This window comes from Sycon ciliatum, chromosome 4, assembly GCF_964019385.1.
Source record: "Sycon ciliatum chromosome 4, ocSycCili1.1, whole genome shotgun sequence".
Lineage (NCBI taxonomy): Eukaryota > Metazoa > Porifera > Calcarea > Leucosolenida > Sycettidae > Sycon > Sycon ciliatum.
In genome coordinates this window covers 29,276,392-29,292,202 of record NC_088646.1, presented here as the reverse complement: position 1 = coordinate 29,292,202, position 15,811 = coordinate 29,276,392, and the positions used below count along the sequence as shown (strand labels likewise).

General features: G+C 47.8%; 1 protein-coding gene across 3 annotated transcripts in view; it reads right to left on the bottom strand.

The window, feature by feature from the left end:
* The window catches only part of LOC135815512 (uncharacterized), a 31,320-nt gene that overhangs the window by 6,861 nt on the left and 8,648 nt on the right, over positions 1–15,811 (bottom strand). For all 3 annotated transcript variants that reach the window (XM_065328822.1, XM_065328823.1, XM_065328824.1), the window contains exons 9-13: positions 2,486–2,561; positions 2,076–2,134; positions 1,141–1,219; positions 823–911; positions 274–327 (exon numbers count right to left, since the gene is read on the bottom strand). In XM_065328822.1, the coding sequence (XP_065184894.1) occupies positions 274–327; positions 823–911; positions 1,141–1,219; positions 2,076–2,134; positions 2,486–2,561 (357 nt within the window). The remainder of the gene's footprint in view (positions 1–273; positions 328–822; positions 912–1,140; positions 1,220–2,075; positions 2,135–2,485; positions 2,562–15,811) is intronic.

Genomic DNA, 15,811 nt, shown 5'->3' with positions numbered 1-15,811 from the left:
ATATGAGAATACGGTGTCGCAAATATGACAAAGGAGTTACAACAATGGTTCCACTCAAAAGACGTAGTCTAAAGACGCTCGAAGTGGATTTTGGATGTACAGTATAGAAATTGGGTAGAGTTACCACTGATTGCATAATTGGTACATCTGCACTTGTTCCTAGGAAACATTATGTGAGTTTGAAACGATACATTGATAGTGGAAAGAGTGAAGATCAGACATACTGTTACTATAAACTGGACCTTTTCAATTCTGCACACTTGCAGTGGGTACCTCATCAGACGTCTCCATAGTTCCTCTCTTGTATCTGTCTTGGGCAGCCTTCAGCTGCATACAACCAAAGATCAAGCGTACATAATGATGCCCGACCGACCATGATCAGAAGCAACAGCGGAGTGGTGTAGGGTCAGGGCATGTGCACACTTCCACTTCTACTTCCACATGGCCATCGCTGAAGCAATGATAGCAAACACACTATGTTAGACATAGCAACTTGTGCTGGCATTCACCACCTTGCAAGGCTGGTAAATTGCCCATCACTAATTTTAACCTGGTCTACACCACACAGTTGATTGAAGTGGATTTTTCTGGCCAGTGAATATGTGTACACACGCACACGCACGCATGCACTCACACACGCATGCACTCACGCACATACGCGCACACGCACACACACACACACACACACACACACACACACACACACACACACACACACACACACACACACACACACACACACACACCACTCTCCCTTACTTTTAACTACACACATGCACTACAAGAGGGTTTGTTTCTTCAGTTCAGCTTGGATTCCCTTACTGCTTTGTTCAGCGGTGCTTCTTGATCCGTCTCGTCAAACACAAACTTTGACAAGCCTTGCTTATTCTTCTCCACAAAGCCATCATACTCTGAAATAACAATCATAATTGCAGTCAAATACTGGTAAATTGTCAATTTATCAGCAGAAACACAACAGCCACTATTGCACTTTCTAAACTAACCACTTACAACAACAATGACAAGTATTAAAAGTGAATGGTGTGCATGTGGGTTAACCCTATAACTACATCAAGCAGTCGGAATTGCATCTTTGATGAACATTTCTCTAAAGTTTTCACCCGGTACTGGCTGGCATACCTTCAATTGTCATATTCTGCATCTCTATGAGCTGTTGCTGGAGGCGTCTCGCCTGCGCCAAGTTGTTCAGTAGCTGGTTCTGCATCAAGACGGTAAGAATCAATACGAACGATAGAACCATATTGTGGTGTCTCTCTCTGTAGTACTAATGTTACTACTCTGCACTACTTCACTATCTATGTATTGCGCATGCGCACAAGAGCTTCTTGTTCTTATTTTAGTCTGGTCTTCTTCCAAGGCTTTTTCCAATAACAATAATGACTTGATGATGTTTGACCAATGGTTGGTACATAACACATATGCACCATATGAAGACAACACAGCACAGCATGTGACACAGCTTGACGTGCCACATTATTCATCTTGGATATTTCCAGGCTCTTTCCGAGAAAACCCCGCTCCACAGTATGTCGTACACATAATATAGTATTTCCCTGGCTAGAAGTTCCATCCAATTATAAGTCACACTCCCCATTTTAGGTCTCTGTAGTACAGTTACAGCGTCCCAAACCGGAACAACGCTTCACGCAGCTACACTGTAACAAAAAAAAGGTCAGTATGGCAACACTTAGTTGCACTGCTATTCACACAGCCAGTCGGAAGTTTTTGCTCGATGTTTCGGTCACAATGACCAGCTTCAGAATGCAGTAGGCAAGGAAGCAAGGCAGACTTAAAAACAAGAAGCTGGCTAGGTGAGGCAGGAGGCTGTCAAGATCCGGGACATGGAGCCCAACATAACATTTATTACCAGTTCTAGATGAGACCTTCTTTGCCACATAACTGCTTAACTATAATACCTGCTCCCGGTAGCATAGGAGCACGCAGTGGTAGGGTGTCAATTCTATTTAAGACTTTAATTAAGTGGACAGGTAGCAAGGATGGTTATTAACGGATGACATTCGGAAATCTGGCAATCATGTATCCTGCACACATACCTGCTTAGTGGCAAATGCCGTCCGCAGTCGTTTGGTAACCGGCTGTGCCTCAGCAAATGCTGTCACGGGACAGATTAAACAAACAGAAAGTGTCCAGCGTTCTTAGTTGAGACCCACCAGTGTATCGTAGCATGTGATCCCAAGGCTTATCTGGGCCTACGCATGTTGCATGACTACCTGATCATGCACTGTATACAGTGCTGGTAACACAACTCCTGGTTCCCACACGTGAACATGTACACCACATGCATGTATGTACAACGTTTGACTCGGTGAACGGCGTGACACTGAAACGCCTATATATATGTTTAAAGTACACCCAATGTTGTATACATTAAGTATTAATTATTTCACTTCTCGCTTACATACTAACTAGTTAGGCCAATCACTACTTGAAATTCAAATCTCACCTTCATTAGCGGCTTCGAAGCCTTCTCGGAAATGATGCAGGGCCTTGATCTCCTTGCTAGCAGTATGGAGTGCTGTCTGTAATACAAAGAAGCGGACAGTGATGAAAACAACTAAAGATGAGGACATTGGTCATTCTTGAGCAGTACACCATGCACCAATGCGAGCAGCTATACCATGCACCAATGCGAGCAGCTATACCGCAAAAGTCCGTAAATAAGTACGTATTTACTTTCAAATTTAGTGGCCACACCCGTACTAACTTTCGGGCGATACTGATTTTCGGGCACGAACTAACGTTCGGACCTATATTAAACTTGTGTGTAGTGGAGTCCGAGAAGTCATTTTCGTGTAGATGTACATGCTACGTGCTGCCTGTGCGCACCGTCCCGGTACATGTGTACTTATTTCGGGCAATATGTTTATTGGGCTTGTCTTCACTTCAACAGACGGGGTCAAAAGGATGAAGGGGTATATATTTCGGGTAGGTAGTTCTTGAGAAGAAGTAGCGACGACCAGGTACAGTGAAACCTGTCTAAGGCGACCACTCAAGGGACGAGAACAAGTGGTCACCTTGGCCAGGTGGTCTTCGTATCCAGGTTCCATGGGTCACGTGACTATTCACAATATACATGATGTGACATACCATTTTGATCAGTGTATCACACTGTACACACCTACGCATGACTCATGAGTCATGTGCCTGGCCGGGCCCTCAGACATGCTAAGTGTCTGTGCATGCACCATGTACATCTACAATCATGTACACTTACTGCCCGGCTCATGTGTAGATATTAGGGGTGAAACGAGTATCTATTTTGACCAACCGATCACTCGTTCATAATATTCGATCGAGTATCCGATTATTTCGAGTATTTTATCAAAATTCAAAAGCGCTAGATTTGCAAGTTCTCAACCAATTCGGAAGAAATTATCTGTGAACATAGAACAAAAGTCGCCAACGTCTTGTACAGAGTGTAAAGTAACGATTTTCATCAGTACTTTCATATCTCAGAACGTTACTTGCCGTGGTGATCGCATCGTCCAAGTCTTAAAATACTGACTCAAAGCCATGCATAACGCATGCATACCAGTGGACCAGCGGTACAACAAAAGTTAAAAAAATACAATGCCAATCCTAAAAAAAAAAAAAAAAACCGATCGAGTGCAAAATTTCGAATACTCGCTCGTTTGAAATTTTCGAACGAATACTCGAATATTCGAACTAATCGTTTCACCCCTAGTAGATATCTACCAATCCATGCACGGTGCACAGACAGTGCAATGCGTGCATGTACACGACTGTACAGTGTACAATATGTACATGTAGCAGTGTACAAAGCGGTCGCGGGTGGGTAGTCGTTGGTCGCGTTGGGCGAGTGGTCGCCTTATCCGAGCTGTTTTGAATGTGAATGCGTCCGCGACAAGGAAAAGTGGTCGCCATGGTCGAGTGGTCGCTGTAGTGAGCTGGCCAGAATGTAATGATTACTGGAATGACAAGAGACTATAACATACAGCAGTGTGAATGTAGCACATCATGAAGGTGTGAGTACGACACATGCAGTGATGTGTAGAATGCAACATATGACAGCTAGGTGGTGTAAGAACAACGCAGTCACTATCACTACATCACTCCTTCTCCCAAACAAAAAGCCGGTGCCGGGGAAAGCAATAGAAGGAATTTAAAAAGAGAAAAAGAAGAGAGAACACAATATGAAGTTTTGAATTTCAAAGCACCCAATGGAGGAAGATAGGAACTCAACTTCAAAAAAACACAAAAAGTTGTCAAGTTGAACTTTCAGAGTGAGTATGATGCATTGTTGCAATAATCTTTTAGGATAAACTGTCTGCGTAGAGCCGTGCCTTCTCAGTAAATTTGATATGCCGTCCGGAGCGAGTGACTGCACCATCGACGAATGAGCGCTTGCCGGAAGCAGCTGGAGTGTGTTCCTTCGGAGCAGGCTGGCTTTCACGTGCAGATGAAGGTTGAGAGAGCGGCATGTTGTGGCATGGCGAGCCCGGAGGCCGATCCACAGACGGTAGACATGCCGAAACAGCACCTGGCACTGTAGACTGACCAATCCGAGCAGACTGTCCAGTTCCGGTTCTATCTGGTTCCGGCACTGATGGCTGACCGATCCGAGGAGCCGCCTGTGCTGGCGCTCGCTGAAGGTCCACCTCATGACGGCTGAAAGACGGGTTCGCTGACGACATGGGTGGAGAATCGTTGGGGCGATGCGGTGAAACAAACTCTCGTACATGCTGCCTATTCCTCAGTAGGTAGCGAGAGCCATCGGTCACTCCTACCTGACGGCCGAACTGGTTCACCACGGTCCATGACTGAGACTTGTCGCAGTACCCGTCCTGCACAGTGACTTTTGTGCCGGGCCGAAGCTCAGAAAGCATTCTCACGCCACGTCGGGAGTCGTGTTGTGCAGACATTTCAGCTTTTGCTTTCAGCTGGTGCTGGGGATTCACAACGGTGGGGTGGAGTTGTGCCGGGACTCTTGTACGCAGTGGTCGAGAGAACAAAGCTTCACTTGGTGATGTACCGAGCATTCTATGCCTAGAACATCGAATGTCAAACAACACTTGGTTAAGACGCCTCTGGAAAGGGAGATGTGGCTTAAGAGCAGACAGTCTCTCCCTTAACACTCGATGCAGACGCTCCACCATGCCATTCGAGCGGGCATACCTTGGGCTGGATCGTACATGTGTAATTGTAAGCCGGCTGAGAAATGAAGACATCTCCCCAGAGACAAACTGAGGGCCGTTGTCCGAAACTAAAGTCTCGGGAAGACCAAATGCAGAGAATACCTCATCAAGTTCATTGATGACGGAAGCTGAGGTTGTCGAGCGCATTATCTTCAGAATAGGGTACCTGGAGCCATAATCGACTATGGAATCGAGTACCCCTCAATGGATACGATGTCCACTGCCAGCTTTCTCCAGACGCCAACAACCTCAGTTGGTTGGAGCTCTTGCGCATTATTGGTACGTCTCCTCCAGCATTCAGAGCAGCGTTCCACGTATGTGCTTGCATCCTTAGTCATTCCTGGCCACCAGACTCTCTGGCGCAGGGTGTCTTGGAAGGCCTCTTGTCCAGGATGTCCTTCGTGTGCTAGGGTCATGATCGCTGTTCGTAAACCTTCAGGAATAACGAATCTGCCACCGAACATTAAGATGCCATCTACCACTGTCAGCTGATCACGGACGAGATAGTAGGGGTGCTCCGGTGGCAAAATGTCAAGCCACGAATCATACAGTACGCGTTGAATCACTTTGCTCACTACTGGATCATCTTGTGCAGCACAACGAATGTCTGCAATGCCTACTGGAGCGGCTTCCAAAACTAGGCCAACATACTCATGGAGAGAACGCGATTCGGCTGGAGAAGCATCAGTAGACGCTACCGGGGCTCTGGAAAGTGCATCAGTACAGAAGAGCTCCTTCCCTGGAACATGCTTGAGGGAGTAATCGTACGGCATGAGCGCGACTAACCAGCGCTGCAATCGAGGCGGCACATCGTCAAATGCCTTCTGCACAATCGGTATGAGAGGTTTGTGATCAGTGTACACCTGTACATGACGACCCAGAACATACTGGCGAAAACGGGTCAGTGCAAACACTATGCCGAGCATCTCGCGCTCCATCTGCGAATATCGGGACTCTGTGTCCGTGAGCGTGCGGCTGGCGCATGTAATGGGCAGCCATTGTCCCGCCTTGCTTTGCTGCCACAGAATAGCTCCCAGACCAGAAGGTGAGGCATCGGAGCTGATTGCTGTCGGTACGTTTACATCCGGCTGGAAATATGCAAGTGTTTGCAATGAAGAGACTACAGCTTGCTTAGCTGTGGAGAACGCTTTGAGAAGATCATCGTTCACAGTGAATGGTTCACGCTTCATCAGCTGGCGTAACGGCTCTGTGGCTTCAGTCAGGCGAGGAACAAACTTTCCTAAGTACGTGACCATACCCAAGAAGCGGTGTGCATCCGCTGCAGTCTTTGGGGCGGCCATGTCGGCGATAGCGCTTAGCTTGCTGCTGTCCGGCTGAACTCCATCTCTGGTCAACGTGTGGCCCAGGTACTTGACCTGGTCTTTGCCGATGTGACACTTGGCCCAGTTCAGCTTGAGGTTTGCTGCCTTCAGGCGTTCCAAGACACTCGCCAGGCGAGCATCATGCTCAACTTGATTCCTTCCGAAAATCAATATGTCATCTATGTACACAATAACACCCGGCAGGCCAACTAGAATATCCGACACCACTCGCTGAAAGATTTCGGGGGCGCATGAAATACCAAATGGCAGTCTCTTGAATCGATACGATCCACAGTGTGAAGCAAACGTTGTAAACGATCGTGATTCTTCCTCCAGTAACAGCTGGTGGAATCCCGATTCGGTATCCAACACTGAGAATACTTGTGCTCCTGCTAACTCGCTGGTTATTTCGTCTACCGTTGGGAGAGAATGGCGTTCTCTAATGATGGACTTATTCAGCTGTCTATAATCCACACATAACCGGAGTGTACCGTTAGACTTACGGACAGGCACAACGGGCGAGACCCAAGGCGATGCCTCCTTCACGGGCTCAATGATGTCAGCCTTAGCCAGGCGTGCCAACTCCTTTTCTATGTCGGCTTTGGCACTAAATGGAGGGCGACGAGCTGGTTGGGCTACCGGTCTAGCGCTCTTGTCCACAGTGATAGAAACTGGAGCAGTTTCAACAAGACGTGCTGTATCTGCCATGTGTGCATTCACAAGCAGTTCCAATTGTGAGATGACATCTTGTCCAAACAATACAGAACGCTTGCCAGCCGGTACAACGAAACATTCACAGAGAATGGTGTTGTCTCCTACAGCAATATCGACGTCCGCCATGCCAAGAGTCTTCACTTCGCCACCGTTGTATGCTCGAAGTATGCGGTCACTTGAGCGGGTAGGCTGCACCACATCATCCGTGAGAATGGTGCGTGTTGCTCCGGTGTCAAGCAATCCCTCACATGGCTTGCCATTCACCATCAGTGTCATGGTGAACTGGCCTCTGGCTGCCTTATCGCTGCACGCGAAAATAGAATCATACACCACTTGTGCAGTGTCACTGTCTTCCTCCGCATCTACTGCATTGGCTTTGTTAGGCTTGCGTGAGAGACAAACCGCTTCGAAATGGCCAACTTTCCTGCAGCTGTTGCAACGGACATGTGCTGCTGGGCAGAACTGCTTTCCATTGGCATGCATTCGACCACAGTACTTGCAGCCAGGACCTTTCATCATTTTCCTCTTGAGCTGGTGCTTGGGTTCACTGCCTGACACAGCCGCTGTGGTCTCTGGCGTCACACATGCTGCTACACCAGGTCCTGGTTCACTGTTGTACAAGTTAGAGTCCAAAAGTGATGCTTCCAAAGCAACTGCCTTCGAGAGAGCATCCGCCAAAGTCAGCTTAGGCTCCTTCAATAGTTCGCGCCTCGAGTCTTGCGACCTCAATCCAGCAATTAACTGGTCGCGGACTTGAGTATTGACTACCGTGTCAACATCTGTCGATGCGAAACTACACAGTTCCACTTTCTCTCTCAGCCGACTCATGAAGGTTGAAACCGATTCGTCCGGCAGCTGCCTAATCTGACGAAACTTGTGCCGCTCTGACGTCGCATTGATGGACGGTCGAAAATGGCAACGAAGTGACTCAGTGAGGGCTTTGTAAGTGTCTCCCGGGTTATCGTCAGGTGCATCGTCTGGAACGGGAACGACTAAACCTTTGACGATCCTCCTGACATTGAGACCGGCGAGATTCAAGAAAAGGCACTTCTTGTCTCCTGGGTCCGTCACTTGGCAGATCTTCATATAATCATCGACATCTTCTAGCCAGAGATTGAAGTCTGCGCCCGTATCTCCACCATAAAAAAAAATAAAAAAATTTCACGGTTCGCGTGAGACTCGGCCAAAGGCCCAGTTTTCCGCATCCGCAGGAACGCCACCACCCTCTTGGATCAAGGCGCAGATGCAGCTCCTAAACGGTGGGAGGTGAGTAGATCAGACCCACCACAAAGTGGTCAAAGACCAAAATCCCATTCACTGCATCCATGTTTCCCTCGTGCCAGGCCACGAGTTCCCAATTAACTGTGGGTCGCAGCACGGCTGGAAAAATTCCTTCCGCTTCCAAGCAGGACTTGAACCTGGTACCCTCTGTTTCTCAATCATGGTCTTAGACCATCCCACTATGCCTCCACCATAGCCAGGAGAAAATTCTTTCAGAGGCCGTCCCTTTGCCATAGCGTCAAGTTGCTTGAGCTGTTCACTGCGCCAGTGTAGTGAGCTGGCCAGAATGTAATGATTACTGGAATGACAAGAGACTATAACATACAGCAGTGTGAATGTAGCACATCATGAAGGTGTGAGTACGACACATGCAGTGATGTGTAGAATGCAACATATGACAGCTAGGTGGTGTAAGAACAACGCAGTCACTATCACTACAGTCGCCATATTCGAGTGGTCGCCATTACAGATTTTACTGTAATTCTTTACGGACTTTTACAGTACTTCAACGTATGCATTGTATGCAGCAGGCGCAAAGACCTCCATAACAATGACACTCATCATACACAAAGTATGCATGAAAGACTGGACCAATCAAAAACTGCTTCCGCTGGTCCTGCATCTGCCCAACGGGTTTGGAGGGATGGCATCCTCCAAACTTGCAAGCACCCTGCATGGGTAGTCGGGTTACTCGGGTATCCAGTAGTATCCACGTTAGGGGCCGTCCGTAAATACATGCATTTACTTAGAGACATCTAACAGGCGTTTCTTTCTTGAACCAACCACCCCCCCCCCCCCAGAAACGCCCCCAAAAATGCAGATTTTTTATTATTATTAAATACCACTCATAATAAACACCATACTATGCACACATACCATAATGTCGCGTATAAAAGCAGGTGTTCACGGCCGTATACGCCGGTGTCAGTGCTAGGCTTCTATTCAAACCACGTATTTCTATGTATGTCAACACTAAAACAGGCTTGTATACAAAACAGGCTTCTATACAAAACAGGCTTTTATACAAGACATTACAGTACACAGTACAGTCTATTCCACTTATAACGAACTCGCATATAGCGAATTTCGTGATATCGTGAACCCTTGTCCATGTCCCTGTTTGAACCCATACAAAATTGACCCTTTATAGCGAACAGTTATGTGTCCCTGTCTACTCTGCCATGACGCGGTATGCACGCACTCCGAAATGTATTTTTTAGAAACGCCTTGCAGGCGAACCCACCCACCAGAAACGCCTGTAAGACGTCTCTAAGGGCGCGTTCAGACTACCGTGAATCCCGTCAAACCGTGAATGCCGATAAACCGTGAAGGACATTCACACTACCGATAAACTAACATTACCGGTACGTAAGTTTAGCACCTCTCACCGCGGCGCTGAGAAGGGATTTTCCCTTTTTCACAGCGCGCATGCAGCCTGAGCACTTTTTTACTGCCGGGAAAACTTTACTGCCGCAGCAGCCGCGGCAGTAAAACTTTTTCGCCAGTAACGTGCCAGTAACGTCACGTAATCAAATCACCTTGGCAACTTGTCCATTCCGTCACTTTTTATCGGTAGTCTGAACGCGCCCTAAGTAAAAACATGTATTTACGGACGGCCCCTTACCGGTGAACCTGCCACAGGTAATTATGAGTGAGCTGTACTGATCGCGCCGTACTTCTTCGCGCTGTAAATTACCGCCCTTTACTATTTTGCGCTGAGTTGCTAGCGCTGTTCTTTACCGCGCTGGCAATCATGGCGCTGAAGTAGCTGGCGCTGTGTAGGCCTTGCCGAAATCGGTAATTTGTTTGAGCAGAATGTGCTTTTAGCGTTTCCCGGGCACTTTTTTTCCAGGATTCTGCTATTGCAAGACAACTACTTCAAGTATGATTGTGCATGTGCTTGATTACGCTTTTTTCCCATTGTCCACTGCTTTAAGGGGGCAGCCTACCCATAAATTTCATATGGCATTCAATTGACCGTAACTTTGGTGTTTCTCAGTGGATTTGAGTGAAATTTTGACCACACACTCCTGCCACTATGCTGGCCCTCAGGACATGATTTACAAGTTCTTGCGCCTCACTGACAGGCTTTCCAGGCCGGAAAAACTCAAATTTCCGGCATAGTGCCACGGTGTGCGAGCCACCCAGGAGCCAAACAAATGCATTTACATTTTTTCACATTTTCGTGCCCATTCTGTCCGTGCGCGGGACCCAAACCTAAAACAAGTCCAGAAGCAGCCATGGGTGGTGGGGTAGGGCCCCTCAACGTGGCCCTGGAATCTGTCACAACGGAACGAGTGGGCGTTCTCTCGCGGACTCCCACAGACCCAAGTCAATTTTTGAATTTTTTAGGTTTAGGGTGTGCTACGAGGTCGTACCTTTGATACAACATCCAGTGCTGGGACCTCCACAGCAAGCCATTTCCACAGCGCTGCACACCAAATCCAGGATGCCCTCAGAAACCGGCAAAGACTGCCACTCACGTTTCACTACTGCCTAGTACTGAATCCTACCTGACTTCTTGACACGACTCAAACTTGCCAAAGTCACTAAATCAACGTCAACTACAATAATCAAGCCACATATCTGCAACGTCACGAGGGTGCTGGCAAAAGTCCTGCTGCACGGCGGCGGGCGAAGCCCGCCGCCGTGCAGCCCAATACATGGTTTTTTAACGTGATTTTTTGGACTTTTTTGGACTTGGGGCAAAATTCTGCACACTTTCGCGTGTTTCCATGATACGACAAGTTGCACACGGTCTGCTCACATTCAAATACAGTGCTGCCAACAAATGACAGCATGCAACAAAAAAATCTTTCCTTGCAAGGGCACATTTTCGGCCATAACTCTTGAACGGCTGGTCAGATAGGGACACAATTTTCAGAGAATTTGCAGCTATTCATGCTCTTTCAACTGACGTAGCACTCAATATGAATTTACAAATTCGATTTTTCAGCGAATTTTTGGGTAGTCTGCCACCTTAAAATCACAGTACTGTATTATTATTAGTATTATTGCAGTGGTGTCCATGCATATAATACACAGCATGCATATAATACACAGAACAGATTCGGGGTGCAAGCCGTCCAAAAGTCCTCACACATACACGTACTGTAGCTCCCTTTTCGAGTGCCAGGAGGAAGAGTACCGCGTACCGGGGTGCTAGTTTATCAAATCATTCAAATGTTGTGTTGCCCATCTATCCAACTCCATAATTATCCTGGTTTATGCTAATTTTCCAATTATTTCAGCAATATCTAGTGCTAAAATTATTCCAAAAATGCAGATTCTGCTATTTTCGGAAAACGTCCGGTTTTGCGCTAAACATGATAAATAATGCTAGCCGACATCTGGACATCGGCAAGGCCTAGCGCTAGCGCTGTGAAATCAGGCGCATGATGGCGGCTAGCACTGCACTGACTAGTCGACTGTCGACGTACATGTAATGTGACGATGTCTCTCTTTTGGATGTAATTATGTATCCAGCTGAAACGGTGCAAGTCACACATAAAAAATAGAAACGACTCGCTGTTTCAAATGTTTGTGTACACTTTTTCCATTGTTGGGCAGTTCTCAAGAGGTTTCTCTGCATTACAGGTAGTTTGGCCTCGACTATGCAAACAGAAGAAGAGATGAAGCGAATGTCGTCTTTCCAATTGGAACCATGTAGGCTGAGCAACGATGAATTTATGACCAAGTTCGGCGGTATATACGAGCATGGCGAGTGGGTAGCGGAAAGTGTTCTGTTGGAAGGAATGTCCGAAGTCGATACGTCAGTCGAACACTTGGCTAGTAGAATGAAGAAAGTTGTCGACGAGGCTGGGCAGGAAACACGTCTGGCAGTGCTGCGATCGTATCCACAACTGGTTGGAAAGTTGGCCATTGCTGGTAAGCTGACCCCGGACTCCGTAGCCGAGCACGCCAGTGCCGGCTTGGATAAATGCTCGCCAGAAGAATTCGCAGAGTTTCAGCGTCTGAACGGCCTGTACGTGGCCAAGTTTGGCCATCCGTTCATCGTGGCTGTGCGTGGCCAAACACGCGCTCATGTCCTGAAGACGCTCGCCTCGCGTATCGACAACGACGCGGATACCGAGTTCTCCAACTCGTTGCAGCAAGTGCATAAAATAGCTCTTCTGCGCCTGAACATACTGGCGAGAACTAACGCACGAGCATCTTCAAGTCTTTAGATATAAATGGACGGCCTCTATGTGCTCTACCATGATGATGAGTACTTTAGGATTAGAGGCATCACAGAGGGGCTGTGCCGGCGCTGCTAAAATCAGCAGTGTATGCTGTGTCCCTGTTGATGGATGGCAATGACCATGATGACGGACTAGGACTAGTAGGAGGAGTAAGTGCAATGTAAAGTTTGCACGTTCGCGTTACCACAGGCCGAGCAAACAGTATTTTCCGATTTTTCCTCCTTTCCATCCAGCTCTCCTCTTAGCCATTTGAAAAGAGGAAGCAACTAGTTGCGACACGCTTGGCCAATGCGTATATTGCGCATGCACTCCACATTGCATCCATTCTACGCTCGGATAACAGGTCCAGTTGCACAGCGCCATAATTGGGCATTGATCCACTGATATCAGTCTTTCTTAGTAGGCAACCTATCATTTCAATGACTATTTGAGGCAACCTATTTAAACCATGTAATATTGGTCCACATCATTAGGCCCGACGCTGTATGCCGTTCGGAATAAGAATAGGAATTGAGCTTCTCAATGATGATATGCTATGTGCTTGCAGCATGCAGGCACATCGCACATGTAGTCAGCAGAAACTACTAAGCAATCACGTGTCGTGGGACAATCACAGCCCATTGATTATTAGCTATGTAACCAGGATGGGACAATCACAACCCGTGCAATACGGTATAAATTATGCTGCTGCAGCTTACAAACTGGCCTTTTATTTTATTTTTCAATTAATACGGAGATTCCAAGTCTAACACATTTCAGTTTTTCACTGACTTATTTCTTCCATCCACGGAAGTTCGGCATGCGCTGCAGCGCTTGCCACCATGCCCCACTCACTGCTTCGGAGGCAGGTCCGCAAAGTCATCAAGGAGCCGATTGAGACAGAGGGCATGTGGACCTGTCTGAGAGGGTGTGCAGACCTGGCTGAGAGGGTGTGCAGACCTGGCTGAGAGGGTGTGCGGACCTGTCCTGGTTGGCAGGTTTCAGCCAGGTGCATGCATATCGTGTTGTGCCGGGTTGGGTTCCTTTGGCCTGCATGAGCGCCAGGTGCATGTTTATCGTGTTGTGGTTGGGTTCCTTTCGCCTGCATGAGTGCCAGGTGCATGCGTATCGTGTTTTGGTTGGGTTCCTTTGGCCTGCATGAGGGCCAGGTGCATGCGCATCGTGTCGTGGTTGGGTTCCTTTGGCCTGCATGAGTGCCAGGTGCATGCGTATCGTGTTGTGGTTGGGTTCCTTTGGCCTGCATGAGCGCCAGGTGCATGCGTGTCGTGTTGTGGTTGGGTTCCTTTGGCCTGCATGAATGCCAGGTGCATGCGTATCGTGTTTTGGTTGGGTTCCTTTGACCTGCCTGAGTGCCAGGTGCATGCGTATCGTGTTGTGGTTGGGTTCCTTTGGCCTGCATGAGTGCCAGGTGCATGCGTATCGTGTTGTGGTCGGGTTCCTTTGGCCTGCACGAGCGCCAGGTGCATGCGTATCGTGTTGTGGTTGGGTTCCTTTGGCCTGCACGAGCGCTTGTTCACCTATACTTGTACATCTGAACCAGGGTGGATGCTCCGGCTCAGACGCTAGTAGCAGGCATTGCACTTCCCTGCTGATGGCAGTGTAAGAAGCCGGACGGACCCCAACATAGGATAATTTGCTCTAAATGTCTATCAGGTGTGATAAGGACTGAATGTTCAAGAATTTGGTTTGGCCTCTACTTGTACACCACAAATGGAGCATTTCAGACTCCTTGGGCCAACACCATCAAACTAAGTGCCCGGAAGACTACTACAGTGCTGTAGGGCGCCGAAGAACAACCATGCAGGCTAGAAGTTTACCAGATACTGGACACCCGTATGTACATGGTGGCTCAACTATATAGACAGTTGTACATGAAAAATAGGAATGGCCAGTGTGCTACGGCTCTGACCCCTGCCGTTACACTGGATACATGTAGTACTGTAATACCAGTCGCACTGATTGTTTTTGATATTAGGCACCATTGCGTACGTTGTAAATGTGTGGATGTTTTCTGGGGGGGGGGGGGGGGGGGGTATACTAAAATTTGTTGCAGGCGAAATGTGTGTTAGCCCTGGGAGGCCGAAATTTGAATGGGCCGAAAATTTGTCGACTTACAGTATATGAAAAAGTATCCATGGTGGCTGGTAGATTTGCTCACCGGTGTCCAACCTCTGGCATCAGACCGTATTCACAATCTGGCCGGCATGCACACTTGTACTATCTGCAGCTCATGCATGTACTATCATTCAGGATCTGACCACTTCCACTCTGGAACCGTTGTACGTAGCCCATCCCAAGTCAGCGAATGTAAAATTTGAATCTTTCGACATCCAACACTCCTGAGATGTTGGCCAAACAGGCATTCACAGGGGTGAAAGATGCACTCTTTACTTCGAGACATAGATGTCGGTGATTGTAGTATGGCAGTGTGCAATCTGGGAACTCTCGCCATTGGAGCATGGCAGTGTCGTAGCATCGGGATTTCAAGTGGTCCGGCCAAAGGAGATACTTGACCGGAAATGAACACCATTGACGAGCAACCTAGTTTTGCACGAATTAGGCAGGTCAACTTTTTCGAATTAAGGTCAGACCGGGTCTTACACGCCTGTATTGGAATGGCAGTGGGGAGACATGGAGGTGTTGTTCGCAGTGCTTTTGCATCCCTTGGCGAGTGGGTCGAAAAGAGGTTTCCGTCAGATGGCTTGGAGTACATTCCTATATGCATGTATGACCAGCTAATTAGCTAAATCAGAGTCTCTGCTGGGGACACAGATGTACCTGTAAGCCATAGCTGTTATTGAGGGGGGGGGGGGGGGCGGGAGGAGGGGTGCTCCACGGCCTACAATGTGCGGTGGCGAAACAGTGTCAGCCTCGTTGTGTGAAGTCCTATGCACACTCCTCAACGTAGTTACCGTATTTTACTGGTTGTAAGTCGACCCCGGTTATAGGTCGACCCCCGTATCCGGAGGTCTCAATTCTGCGTTTTATAGTTTTCACCCAAAGAAGCACTACTGACCACTCCCTGCTATTAACACATCAACAAATCATGTAAACATTCCTTATTGGAGGTTATAACATCCCAATCCTTGAAAAG